Raw genomic sequence first — 13,722 nt, 5'->3', positions numbered from 1 at the left:
ACGCCGAGCTGGCCTTGCTGTAAATATCTCTAAGGTCTGAGAAGGAAAGAAAGGGAGGGAGGAAAGGAGAGGAAGAGAGCAATAAAGGAAAAAGCAGAGGGGACGGATTGCAGCCTTATAAGGACAAAGCTGCTCTTTTCCCAGGGTTCGGAGTTCCGACCTCTGGCATGCTGCCAGGTGAAACCAAACTGTGTTGTAACCCCATCTAGAGGCTTAGATGTGTAAGGACAGTGGTCATTAACACTGTTCCTTGAGCGCTACCCTGCTACAGAATTCAGATCCGACAGATCTCATCCTGCCGCCTGGTGATCTCGAGCAGGTGTGTGTGTGTGTTTGGGCTGAAATGAATTCTGTGAAGTAGCTCTAATAGGTTTGCTTATCACTGCAATGCCATTCCTACTCTTAAGTTAACACACCTGGGACTGTATTCACACAGAGTCTTATCTTACAGCTGAGTTCGCTTCCACCGTAGATAACATTCAGTGACAGAAAAGCAGGCACACCTTGGGAAAGTGTTTCAAATGCAACGCACAAACGGTATCGCTTTTGCATTACGTAGTATTACTTCAAGCCGGAATGTAAGTGACTGCGGAGCGTTGCTTTTCACGCCCATCAGTGTGTTGGGATCGTGTCGCACTGAAGTGCAATCACAGAAATGCAATTACCAATAAGAAAAACAACAGCTGTAGCCAGAGATTTTCTTGAAGAAAGCTACCTCGTGCATCTTTTCCATGTCGCCAATGGCTGATTTGTCTCTTCTCAATGTAAATCAACAAATCTCACTGAAACGAAGTGATTTTTTTTATAGCAAGGTGCAATTAAAAAAAAAAAAAAAGCACCAAAGACCTTTCTCTGGGATATCTTTTTTGGTATCTTTAGACTAAAAGAACGTAGGTAATGTAAATGCATGCAGCGTAAAGGTTATGGGACGCATCGATGACTTAGAACAGGGGTCTTTAACTCTTACAAAACGTGCATCTAAGGTGAGCCAGATTTAGAAGAAATAATAATAAAGCTGCAAGCAGCATTTTCAGGGGCCAAGCACCACACGTTCACAGACGCACTACAATTGTTGCAAAAGCAACACAGGGAAGAAGAGCCATAACTATAGGCAAAGGGCTTCAAGAAGGATTTGTAGTTTCACACATTTGCCAGTCTGTTCTGGGAGAATGGCTTTGAATATCAGAGTTCCTTTGTTTGGACAGGTCTCAAGATGATGTGAGCCAAATTTGGTGAAGATTGGATAAGGAGTAGCAAAAATGGCAGTTAGATGTAAACATTTTTTTTTTTTAGCATGCTCTTGCTACTTTTGACCAGTAGGTGGCACTAGCATAAAATTTGTTGCACAGCCTCAGGTCATGTTCCTGAAGAATGTCAGGGATGCCTGGCTTTTCAATTATGGACACATGGGTCATAGACGGACTTTCAAAGCAGGCCTACATTTGACCTGATGGGGGCGCTAAAGCGTTGGCAGCGCTTGGCCCGGAATTTGGTCCGAATGTTCCTTAGACCCTCTTCAATCAATGTGCCAAATTTCACAACTTTTTACCAGACGGTTCTATGGGTTGCCGTGGACACCCTAGCAAGAACAACACCAACACGAACGACAACGTGCTTAAGCACCTTCAGTGCTTGGGCCCCTAATGACGGACTTCCCGACTTCACAGACATAGCATCTGCTCTCCAGTACCCGATCGAATATATTCAATACTTTGCAATATATTTAACATTATATTTAAAAATACATTGAGGAAATATACCGACATACAGTGTGTATATTAGTAAATCATGGAGCACTTTATTGGGAACACCTGTACACCTACTCATTCATGCAATTATCTAATCAGCCATCGTGTGGCAGGAGTGCAGTGCATAGAATCCTGCAGATACGGGCCAGCAGCTTCGGGTAATGTTCACATCAACCATCAGAATGGGGGGGAAAAACGTGATCTCTGTGATTTTGACCGTGGCATGACATGAGTGAGCTAGTTTGCGTAGACAGGATGGTGGAATAAAGAAGAAACATCCAGTGTGTGGCAGTTCTGCTGATGGAAACAACGTGCTGAGAGAGGTCAAAGGTTCTGGTTCGACGGTGGACAGGTGAAGACTGGAAAAACGTAGCCTGGTCTCGATTTCTGCTGAGGCACACAGACGCTACGGTCAGAATTTGGTGTCATGAATGTTTTTTTTCAATGGGTTGAAGTGTATTCAATATCTAAGGAAACTGCTACACACACTAACCCTACCGTGTTTGTGCGGGATTATGTTTCTAGATCGGGTCTACGTGAACAATATACTGTGAATCTGTAGCTGAATCAAATAAAACGTTACCGACAAAGTCTAGTATTTAGTATTAAGTGCTTCTCAGTAGCACCTTTCCATTTCACACACACGGGTAAGAGCATCAATTTCTTCTTTTCATTGTCCCATGAGAAAATCTTACTTTCTAAAATAACCTCCGTGTACTAAGCTACGGTTTGAGATGCAGATTAATTCAGTTATGTTCATGCAATCATATTGGAGAATATCAGTGGCAAAAATTTAAATTGAAATGTAATATGTACAGCGGCAATCCACACTATATGGCCAAAAGTATGTGGACACATAACCATCACACCCATACGTGCCCATTCCAAAACCTTGCGCAATAGTAATGATTTATTGCCCTGTTCGCTGCTAATAATCTCCAGCTACAAGAGCATTAGTGAGGTCAGGCAGTGATGTCAGGTGAGGAGGCCTGGTGCTCAGTCGGCGTTCCAGTTCATCCCGAAGGAGTTCAGTGGGGTTGAGGTCACGGCTCTGTGCGGGACACTCGAGTTCTTCACCTCCATCCTTGTCAAACCATGGTGCTTGCTTTGTGTACAGGGGCATTGTTGTGGTGGAACAGGTTCGAGCCTCTTAATTCTCTTAGAAAATGCAACACTACAGCATACAAAGACATTCTATACAGTTGGGTGCTTCCAAGTTTGTGGTAACAGTTTGGAGAAGGAACACGCATGGCTGTGATGGTTGGGTGTCCACATACTTTTGGCCAAATAGTGTACATGCTTTTGGTTTATTACATTTAGCTACATGGATATTCGATTGCATCATGGTTAGTTTTATTTAAATGAAAAATTTTGGACAACTTTCACAATCTGCATGTGTATGACTTATGCAATAGTAAAATACAGTAATTGACAAGATAGATACTTTATATGTATTTGCACTGACACGTTACTTGCCTGAACGAAGCTGCGGTACAAAAACCCCAAAACAAAACACAAAACAATAGAAACCATCACAGAAATTCTAATGTTTTCCACAGAATTTCCACTACAAACCATCAGCTAACCATTACAACCAATAGAAGGCAACAAATTACCAGTAGAAACCAACAGGGGGGTTAGTGGTTAGTACGTTTGCTTCACACCTCCAGGATCCGGGGTTCGAGTCCTGCCGGGGCCATATGTGTGCGGAGTTTGTATGTTCTCCCCGTGCTGCGGGGGTTTCCTCCGGGTACTCCAGTTTTCTCAGTCCAAAGATATGCAGTGTCCAAAGTGTCCATAGTGTATGAATGGGTGTGTATGTGATTGTGCCCTGTCCAGGGTGTACCCCTCCTTGTGCCCCATGCTCCCTGGGATAGGCTCCAGGTTTCCCCGTGACCCTGAAAAGGAGTAAGCGGTAGAAGATGGATGGATGGATGGATGGAACCCACAGGGGTATTACATTACAGTTTCCATTAAAACCAATACAATTCCCTTTATAACCATTAAAACCATTACAAATTCTATGAAGGTTTCTATTTTTTTTTCTTTTCCTTTTCTTGGAAAATGCGTTAAGAAATTGCATTTTTCACTTTCACAGTCCACCTGTCACTCAGCACATTAAGGCGGAGTCAAAAGTAAATACCTGGGTGTTTGTTTGTTTGTTTGTTTGTTTGTTTTTATTAGAGTTTTTCTTTTATTTTGAGCTAGAAGCTGCATGAATGTGAGTTTTAAATTCACATTTCAAATGACAGTTATTGTAATACACTGACTTAAAAAAAAAAAAAATGTAATCATAATTAAACAAATCTGCAGTCTGCCTTGTATTATTTATTTATTTATTTATTTTCGATCTTGCTTTGTCGAGCTGTAAAAATAACTGGCTGTCTATAATATAATACAACAGCGTTTCCTGAAAACAGCTTTATTTTTGTGCTTATGATTAGGAAAAACACGTCACCTGAGTGTCATCTGATCATGCACAGCTGAATTTCTTGCCAAACTAACTGATCTCAAAGCCACACTGATGTTTCATAATGCTGGCAAAGATTGAAATGTGGGGTCTCGGAAGCTGTTCCCAGATCAGCGCCTAAAAAGATTAAGCCACGCCCCAGGCTCCGCCCACACGGAGCCCGAGTTTAGTAGTAATGCCTGTTTAGCTTCCTCTTAACTGTGAGAGAATCGGAAGTTTGGAGAAGTTTACTAACATATACTTTTGCTTTTATAAGAGTTCTGTATAGTTTCAGGTTTAGTTGCAGTGTGAACCGTCGCTCTCGGGTTTGAACAAGCTGAGCTGCTTCGTTAAATTCCTCATCTTTCCTTTTTAAAGCAGCTGACCCAGACCAGGTAGACATTACATTGAGACGGTATGTGTAGAGTTTAATCATCTAACAATGTGCAGTCTGTTTAAAATCACCTTCTCAGAAACATTACAGTGAAATATTAAACTTTACTAAAGTGCAAAGTTGTTTTAATTAAGCAAAACCTTTCTTTCTGATAGGTTTATATCATGGTTTATGGAAATAATAATAATAATAATAATAATAAAAACAAATGTAAGTTAGTTATACCCTGTGCTCATTCAGATCCTTGTATAAATATTCCTTGACATTGTTTTTCCCTTCACATTTTGTAATGTAATATTTCAGCCTGGTGTGTTTACAGTAAGATCACGTGACATCCCGTTCATGACTCCATTCAACTGATTATGTGACTCATTATATTGCACCAGAACTAATTTAGGGTGTTCAAAAAATGTGCAAAAAAATGTGCACACTTCACTTTTATGATGTATTTTGTGTACAGTCACGACAGTCCATTTCGGTTCGTAACACTGCGAAACACACCGGGAAAAGTTCAAGGGGGCGGATACTTATGCACGGCATATGTGTTCACAGTAGAGGTCGATAACCGATTAATCGACCGGTAGTTTTTAAAATGGATACTGAATGAAAACATACCGCTTGACGTAAAATACTGCTGAACTTTATTACGAAATTAAAGAGTACTGACTGTACTGTATTTTTAAAAATGAAATATTCATATATATATTAACTATTCCTAAATATCCAAACTGAGCCAAAAAGTAACACTCCGAATAACCAATAAAAATAGGAGACATCCAAAATGAATCGAAAAACACTTCAGATAACACAACAAAATTTGTCGTTGATGGTTTTTATCTCGCCTCTAGAGGCCGCTCTCGTATTGTATAATGACGGCGGACGCTTCGCAGCCGCTACCGCGACGGATGCAACCGGGAAACACTATCGCTATGGATTTTTGCACATGACGGATAGTTCCAGCGATCGGTTCCGGTTAATCTGCAAAACCGATCAATCGGTCGACTTCTAATACACAGTCATTACGTCTGTTTGCCAGAGATGAACCCGGACTCTGCTGACCCTTATATATTTTCAACCCACTCGCTACCCTCTGACCACCGTTTCCTGCCACCTCTGACCAACGGGACGCTGGGATGGAGAGTGTTTGGCAAAATTCTGCATAAGGGTGGAGTCTATAATGGAGAGGTTGGAGCCTGTCACCGAGCTGATATACCATGTCCACTTGCGGTCCGGATGAAGCTCGAGGAGGGGAAGCATACGTACAGTTTGGACGCCCACACTGGTATAGCCGGAATGTTGTATCCATCTCTATAGATAACAATGTTAGCTTATACATAAGAACTCTAAACACTTTATGGTGCCAGTATGCATGCCTGGATGATAGTGTATCTCTTCGTCTCTTGCAGGTATATTCACCCATTCAATACTTACCTCTTATGTGGAAGCGACTCAGGTGTTCTATGCTCATCGACAGTATCCCAACATGCTGGTCATGGAAGTGATGCTAAAGCGCCAGAGGAGCTCAGAGGAAGCAATCACAGTCAAGCTTGATAGTTCTTTCACTCCTCACAGTCATGACATTGCCTTTGAGAAGGCTCCGGACTATAGAGGAGGGAGGTACGTTTAACCAAACCCTACTGTAGGGATGTGTATTTGGTGTCTGAAGCTCAATATGTTATCAACAGTCTTGAGCCAGGGCATTGATTTGAATTTGTAAAAGCCTTAATTAATCCTATATACACATCTCGAACCACTGATTTTTCACATGAATTCCCATCTGCAATGATGTTGCTTACTGCAGTCAGCTCTGTTTCTTACCAACAGGCACATGTTTGGGCACACTATGTCAGCAGAAGCCCCTGGAGTACTTCGTCCTTCTGTGCACCTTATCTGGACCCCACTGATCTCCTCTGTAACGTTACTGCCTGACCAGCGCCAGTCTAGCTGGAGCTTCCTGGTTGCAGTTGCAGAGAGCAGTGAGATCGCCCAGCTTTGCTTCAACACCGGTTTGGAGCTCATTGAACATGGCGACCTGCAGACTTCCCATGTAAGGGCGTGGGCGGAGATATGGCACGGCAGCAGTGTGGAGCTGGCCGGACCACAGCCTTTGAGCCAAGCCGTGATTGGCTGCATGTTCTACCTTCTGAGCGCGCTCCCTTCTCTGACGGAAACACCCACACCGTTTGGGGGCATCAGTCCTGGAGGTTTGTCTAACGGGGGACACGGACAAGGACAGGACTACTGGGGACATGTTTTCTGGGATCAGGTAAGGTTCTTAACAAATAGTAGTTTTGCGTCCCAGTTCACCTACTTATACTATGCACTGAAAGTCTGTAGCAAAAGAGTATGCAAGTACTGGGACACACCAACACGTCATGTAACGGAAGAGAACATCGTCGTCGTAAACAAACTCCTCGATGCATTTCAGCTTTTCTTCCTTCGTCATTCCTTATATAATTTATACGACATCATTTAATTTATCATTCCCTTCATTTATTTTTCCACATTTTGTTTACACCTCTCTATAAAATGACGGTGTGCCCTCACTGACCACTTTGTTAGGAACATCCGCACACCATTCATGCAGTCAGCCAATCGTGTGACTGCAATGCAATGCAATGCATAGAGTCATGCAGATACTGGTCAAGAACTACAGTTAACATTCACGTCAAACAACCTAATGCAGTGGATGGTGAGTACAGATGACGACTCTTAATCCCAAAGTCTGTTCGCTTGCTTTCATTTCACGACGGGTACCTTTTTTATGTCATAGATTTCGTTGAGTGTAAGACGACACCTCTTTCAGTGACGATTCATCTGCGATTTCTGTCTGCAAAGGTTTTCAGTCATCCGATCAGATATCTAGTCGTGTTTGCAATTCACAGGCCTCATGATCACATAATTAAAGCAATAGATACAACAGTACACAGTAGACACCGTGTACCAATATATTTATTTCTTGGAGCCACCATTTCCATCACAGAAAGCATCGAACATTTGTTTGATTAGTACCGTTCACTTCAGAATTCCTCCTGCGACTTCTAACAGCAGTCACACCATCGATAAACTCCAGTGACCCAGTTCCACTGGCCGTACATACCCATGCCATAACACTGCCTCCACCATGTTTTGACAGATGATGTGGTATGCTTTGGATCATGAGTCCTTCCTTGTCTTCTCTATACTCTTCTCTTCACATCATTCCGGTACAAGTTCATCTTGGTTTCTTCCGTCCAAAAAAAATCTTGTTCCAGAACTAGGCCGGTTTTTTAAAAATTAATTAATTAATTTTTTTCGCGAAGTCTAATCTGGCTGTTCTCTTGATGTAGTTTCGATTAGGAAATACACGACTTGTGCAAAGACTTCTGCTCTCCAAGTTTTTGTTCTCAAGTCATAGATGCGATATTACACTCTCGAGCCTCTTTCTGAGACGTCACACATGTTCATGGCATAAAATACGTCAGCGGAACGGATACCCTAATAATCGGAATTTCTAAAAACGGTTTATTCCCACGACTCCTCCTTTCTTCGGTGGCTCATCACTTTGACGCTGTCGATTTGTATCTAAGAAATGCTGCAGTAATCATAAAGACCTGTGTTCTGTGCTCATCCTTAATACTGAACATTCTTTCGACGCACGTCTTTACCCTTTTACAGCTGTATACTCTCATGATTTAGTTGAATCCCAATATCTGGCGTCACTCAGGAGAGGATGGTTTCCTCAAGGTTTTCTACTTGAGGCTTCTTCCTCATGTTGTCTTAGGGAGATTTTCCTTACTACGGTCACGTCATTAGGGATCTAAAGTAAATGAATAATAAAATCATATAAAAGAAAAAAAAATCAGTAAAATCACATCACATAAGACGTCTGTTAGATGAGAGCTAAAACAGTCCATTCTTTCTGCTAATCCGATCAATTAAATCTATATAAATTATTGCTTTTTTTTTTTTTTTTTTTTGTGTCTAGGACACATGGATGTATCCTAACTTTGCACTCTTTCACCCTAACCTGGCCAGAGCTGTCTTGGAGTACAGAGTGCGAACACTAGAAGGTGCCCGGATCAATGCCCGGGAGCAGGGCTATAAGGTATGAATAAAGGTATGTTCACACGTACAGCGATTTTTAGCGCTGCAAATGGCCAGTCGCTGTACTATGAAAGTCGCCAATAGGCGTTCCTACTACTGGTTGCCGTAGTGACGTTTAACAGTGGGCGGTGCAATTAGCATTCGACTTTTGACGAGAAACCGACTTCCTTGGTGGTAAAATTGTATTTGTATAGAAAATTCGCCAGCGTATATGCGCGTCGTATCCTACGAGATGAAGGACAAGCAGTGCGGCGAAAGCGCAAGCGCCGGACTGTCTGGGTCCACGAAGCAATTCGGACTCGCGTGGCGAGGCAGCATGGCGGATCAGGGATCACGTGCGCTGTACCGTCTTCACTCCCATTGGTAGTCGCTGCACCAAGTCGCTCTAAATTTGCATAAAGAAAAACTTTTCAGAACTGTGACACGTCGTCGGACACGCCCACATCTAGTCGCTTGTCACTCACGTCGCCGAAAGTCGGCAGCTCTGATTGAAAAAGAGCGGCTTCCGGTCACGTTCCCGCTGCGAGTCGCTGTATGTGTGAACGTACCTGTCGAGTGGTTGGGGTTAGGTGGTGGAGTGCCTCTGTATGTGAGTAAATGTAATGTCCATAGCATCCTGCTGTGACGAGTTTTCCCTTCTGTTTGGCTTCATCTCACAGCGCAGGATTTGACGCGTCGTATGTCTGCGTGTGTTTTCTCATTCGTTATGAATTTGTTACCAGGGCTTGAAGTTCCCATGGGAGAGTGCTGTATCCGGTCAAGAGGTGTGTCCGATGGACAGTTTTGGAAAACAGGAGATCCATATTAACGGAGACGTAGCTCTCGCCTTCCGTCAGTACTTCTACCTAACGCAGGTGCTCCTCCCGTCTATGACACTAAATCAACCCCGAAACGTGTATGTTGGGCAGACGTCTTCAAAAATCCATTTTTCTTCTCCTTTTTTGAAAGGACATTGGATTATTTAAAGAGGGCGGTGCCTGTGAAGTGGTGTGGGGTATAGCTGATTACTGGGGGTCCCGAGTGATCTGGGACCCCGATGACCAGCACTACCACCTCAAAGGTATGTAGAGTGACGTAAAGTGACAGAGGTTGCACATCTGTTTGAGAGAATTTTCTAAGGTTTTCTGTTTGTGTGCGTCATTTAGGAGTGATGCCTCCTGATGAGTACAACAAACATGTTGACAACTCGGTGTACACTAACACTGTGGCCAAGTACAGGTGTGTGTGTGCTGTGTGGTGCATGCTTGATTGTGCATTCAGATCAACTTTACTATAATAGATTGAACCTCTTTCAGGTTTATTTTTCATCTTGTATCTATTTCTCAGTCTGCAGTTTGCTGTGGACTTGGCTAGATTGCTCCAGCATCCCGCACCCTCGGAGTGGCAGGAAATAGCTGATAAGCTAAAAATTCCCTACGACCCTGGACTGATGTACCACCCAGAGTTTGATGGTTACAAAAAGGGTGAGTCCTTTTTCTCAAGGTCTGGAATCGCTACGCACGCATTCGAATTCTCCGTTTGAACGCTGAAACGATGGAGCGTTCGAGTCATGTCGGAAAGATCGTACTTACGAGTTGATCGCACGTGAACGGCATCACAAAGTCGTAATTACGAGCGGGGGAAATTCGGGATTTTCTTTGAGCCCAGAGTTTCTAAGTCGGAGGCGTGTCGGTAAGAAAACACGTTTACATCGATGGGTGCAACGTCTGTAGTTTAGACTGTAAATTTAAGGCTAATTGCCTGCAAAAAATACGATAGCGTTGTACAATTCCGATATAACGTAAGAACGTTTAAAAAATCCAAACACACCCGAGGCGCATTCTTCGTTGTTTATTTTCTAGGAGTAGAGTTAAAACTCCTTGCTGTCATTTTTTGAGTTAATTAAGATTAGGTTCACCGCCATCTTGCTCTGACCAAGGTGACTCGAACGCGGCGGCGTAATTACGACTTCCCAACTTGTAAATACTTAACTTGAACGCACAGTGACATCTTGTGTATGTTTACCTGACAGGAAGTGAAGTGAAGCAGGCAGATGCCATCCTGGTAGGATTCCCGCTGGGATTGCCCATGAGCCCAGAGGTCAGACGGAATGATCTGGAATGTTACGAGGCCGTCACTGACCCGCTCGGTCCTGCTATGACTTGGGTAAGAATGTCTTGATTTCTAGTTTTACATCATCAGTAAAACCGATGAGTTAGCTATTTCAGTAGGAAATCAGTGTAAATGTAAATGCCTCTTGTGTGTGTGTGTGTGTGTGTGTGTGTGTGTGTGTGTGTGTGTGTGTGATAGAGTATGTTTGCAGTCGGTTGGTTGGAGCTTGGTGAAGCTGAAAAAGCACAACAGCTTCTGCAAAAGTGCTTCAAAAATATACAAGGGCCCTTCCAGGTAATTTGTGTTTGTAAATTGCCGTCCAGTCAACTCCATAATTATTGGCACCCTTTATGAAAATGAACACCATATGCACTGAGTGGTCTTATGAGATTAAATGTATAGGTGTGGCGTATAGTTTTATTTCAACCAACCCACAACACACACACACACACACATTCATTAGGTCAAGCCTTCCCTGGTGAGAATAACAGCACTGATACAGTAACGCACTGTTATGGAGGTGGCGTCTAATAGTTTTTGTAACTTAAGACGGCCTCAGAAGTCACCATACAGTTCTGAAACCGATCGAGAAGTGTACTCATGTGTCTAATTCCTCTCACATTTTCAGCAGTTTCAGATTTTCCTTCATATTTTTCACTATAGGTCCTGAAGGTGTTATTTATTTATTTATTTATTTATTTATTTATTATTTTTTAATATATAACTATTACCCAACGTGTGCGGTCAGCAAATATCTATTTATTTATTTGTTTGTTTTTGTTTTTTACATTGTATTATAAGCTATTTGGTTTTCCTCCTTGGTGACCGTTAACACACATTTGACGTGTGCAATGAGCACAAACCCTAGGGACACACTAAGCGGTCAAAAGCCAATCGTATTTTCTGGACACCGAGAGCATTTTTAATCACGTTAGCTCCAAGAATAACAACTCCTTTGCATTTATTTTTTTAAATATTCTTTAGCGGTGCCAACAATTCTACCAAATATGCTGTTGGTGAAATATTGTTCTTTTAAAAAGGACCTTCTGGAGTAAATGTTAAGGTAAATGTAAGTAGTTCTATCCAGGTGTTTGTTCGGGGGGGGGATAGTCATCTTTTGTCGTAAAGTTTATTTCATACAACGTTTGTGTATCATTCCCTTGAGGGGTGCCAATAATTCTGGAGTTGAAACAATTTCGATTTCAGGTGCATTTTTTTTTTTTTTTTTTTGAAGTACATGTATGTGTATACAGGTGTGGAGTGAGTCATGTGATGGTTCTGGAGCGGTCAACTTCCTCACAGGCATGGGGGGGTTTCTGCAGGCTGTGTTGTTCGGGTACACCGGTTTCAGGCGAGTGCTTATAGTGACTTCCACACAAGCAATTTATACAGACACACACACACACACACACACATACAGAATACTAACTCGTGGAAACGCAGTCGTCCTCCACATGGGTGTTGCATCCATCGACACATCCAATAAAAGCACCTATACTATACTTTTCCAGAGTTTCATGTTAATGCTCCAGATGATTTGCGGATTCTGATACTCCTGTGTTGTGATGTCTTCTGCAGGGTCCAAAAGGACTGTCTGGCTTTTTCGCCACTGATACCAAACGAAGTGTCTATGCTCAGTCTGAAAGGCATCGGTTACCTTGGTAATAAGCTGGACTGGGTGGTGGATAGACAGGAAGTCAGCGTCGTGTTGCGGAAGCAGGCGAAGGATTCTGGCCATGAGCAGCCTTGTCCTCTTGAGATCGTGCTACAGAGCTCTGGAGACAGAATCCCTCTTAATCCAGGTCAGCAATGATGATCATTTATATCAGATAAATAAATAATCAGTTCTAACTTAAGTAACTTGTGCTGTTCTAGTATCAATGTATAGTACATGCTTTATGTACAGTTATTCAGTGTTGTGTAGAACTACATGTATATGCATGTCATTTGTGATGTTGCTTATTCTGCACAGGAATTTTGATATATATATATATATATATATATATATATATATATATATATTTTTTAATGTGTTGACATACAGGGCAATTGGTGACATTTCCATGGCAACCTGGCAAGATCCAAAAACAAAGCACTACCTCATACTGCTGGCCTCTTTGATCCAGAAATCATGAGCCAATATGATGAGTCGTACATCAGTGCCATGAAAAACTGTTTTGATAAGAGATATTATTTTTATGATTATAATTGAGCTGCTAGACATTCAGTTATGGTTTTTGCAATTGTTTGAAATCGTCGGATATTCCTGTATGTTTTTTTTTTTTTTGATTGTGTACAATTTTGTACCTTTTTAAGGCCAAGTAAATAAAATGAAATTATGGCATTTTCCTTATACATTTGATCCATGAATTAAGTTCATCGGTTGTCTGTTATGATGGGTAGCATGTTTGCCTCGCACCTCCGAGGCTGATGGTTTGAATCCTGACCCTGCCCTGTGTGTGGAGTTTGCATGTATCTAACTCTACAAGTATTGGCACCCTTTCTATCTATCCAATCTTATAAGTAAATGGTCTGCACTTATATAATGCTTTTTAACCTTAGTGGTTCTACACTGTTTCTCATTCTCTCACACACACACACACACACACACACACACACACACACACACACACACACACACACACATGGCAGCAGAGATACAATGCAAGGCGCTAGCCTGCCTTCGGGAGCAACTTGGGGTTCAAGGCTACTGCCCAATGACACTTCGGCATGTGGAGACACGTGGGACAGAAATCGAACCACCAACCCTGTGATTAATGGACAACCTGCTCTACCACCTGAGCCGCAGCCGACCCAAGTATTGGCACCCTATATATCCAATCAACTCTACAAGTATAAGCTCTGTCTATCTAATCAACTCTACAAGTATTGGCAACCTATCTATCTGTCTCTCTTAAAACTGCACATAACCTTCAGATTTCAAACTGATAACT

The 13,722-nt window shown here is 42.3% G+C and overlaps 1 protein-coding gene across 2 annotated transcripts; it reads left to right on the top strand.

Moving 5' to 3' along the window:
• The first annotated feature begins 4,365 nt into the window (after positions 1–4,365).
• Positions 4,366–13,123, top strand: pgghg (protein-glucosylgalactosylhydroxylysine glucosidase). 2 transcript variants are annotated; one of them, XM_017484977.3, is made up of 14 exons: positions 4,366–4,592; positions 5,628–5,873; positions 5,998–6,208; positions 6,416–6,857; positions 8,559–8,678; positions 9,400–9,531; positions 9,626–9,737; positions 9,823–9,895; positions 10,004–10,140; positions 10,689–10,822; positions 10,967–11,062; positions 12,022–12,119; positions 12,347–12,570; positions 12,813–13,123. In XM_017484977.3, the coding sequence occupies exons 2-14, from the start codon at positions 5,630–5,632 to the stop codon at positions 12,887–12,889; spliced, it is 2,100 nt and encodes a 699-aa protein (XP_017340466.1). In that variant the 5' UTR covers positions 4,366–4,592; positions 5,628–5,629; the 3' UTR covers positions 12,890–13,123. The 2 variants fall into 2 exon arrangements, with proteins under 2 accessions (XP_017340466.1, XP_017340465.1); XM_017484976.3 differs by having other exon boundaries at positions 4,366–4,612.
• Positions 13,124–13,722: the final 599 nt, after the last annotated feature.

Source organism: Ictalurus punctatus, chromosome 14 (genome assembly GCF_001660625.3).
Source record: "Ictalurus punctatus breed USDA103 chromosome 14, Coco_2.0, whole genome shotgun sequence".
NCBI classification, from domain to species: domain Eukaryota; kingdom Metazoa; phylum Chordata; class Actinopteri; order Siluriformes; family Ictaluridae; genus Ictalurus; species Ictalurus punctatus.
Note: the sequence above shows the minus strand (reverse complement) of the source record. Positions and strands in the feature narration are given on the sequence as shown.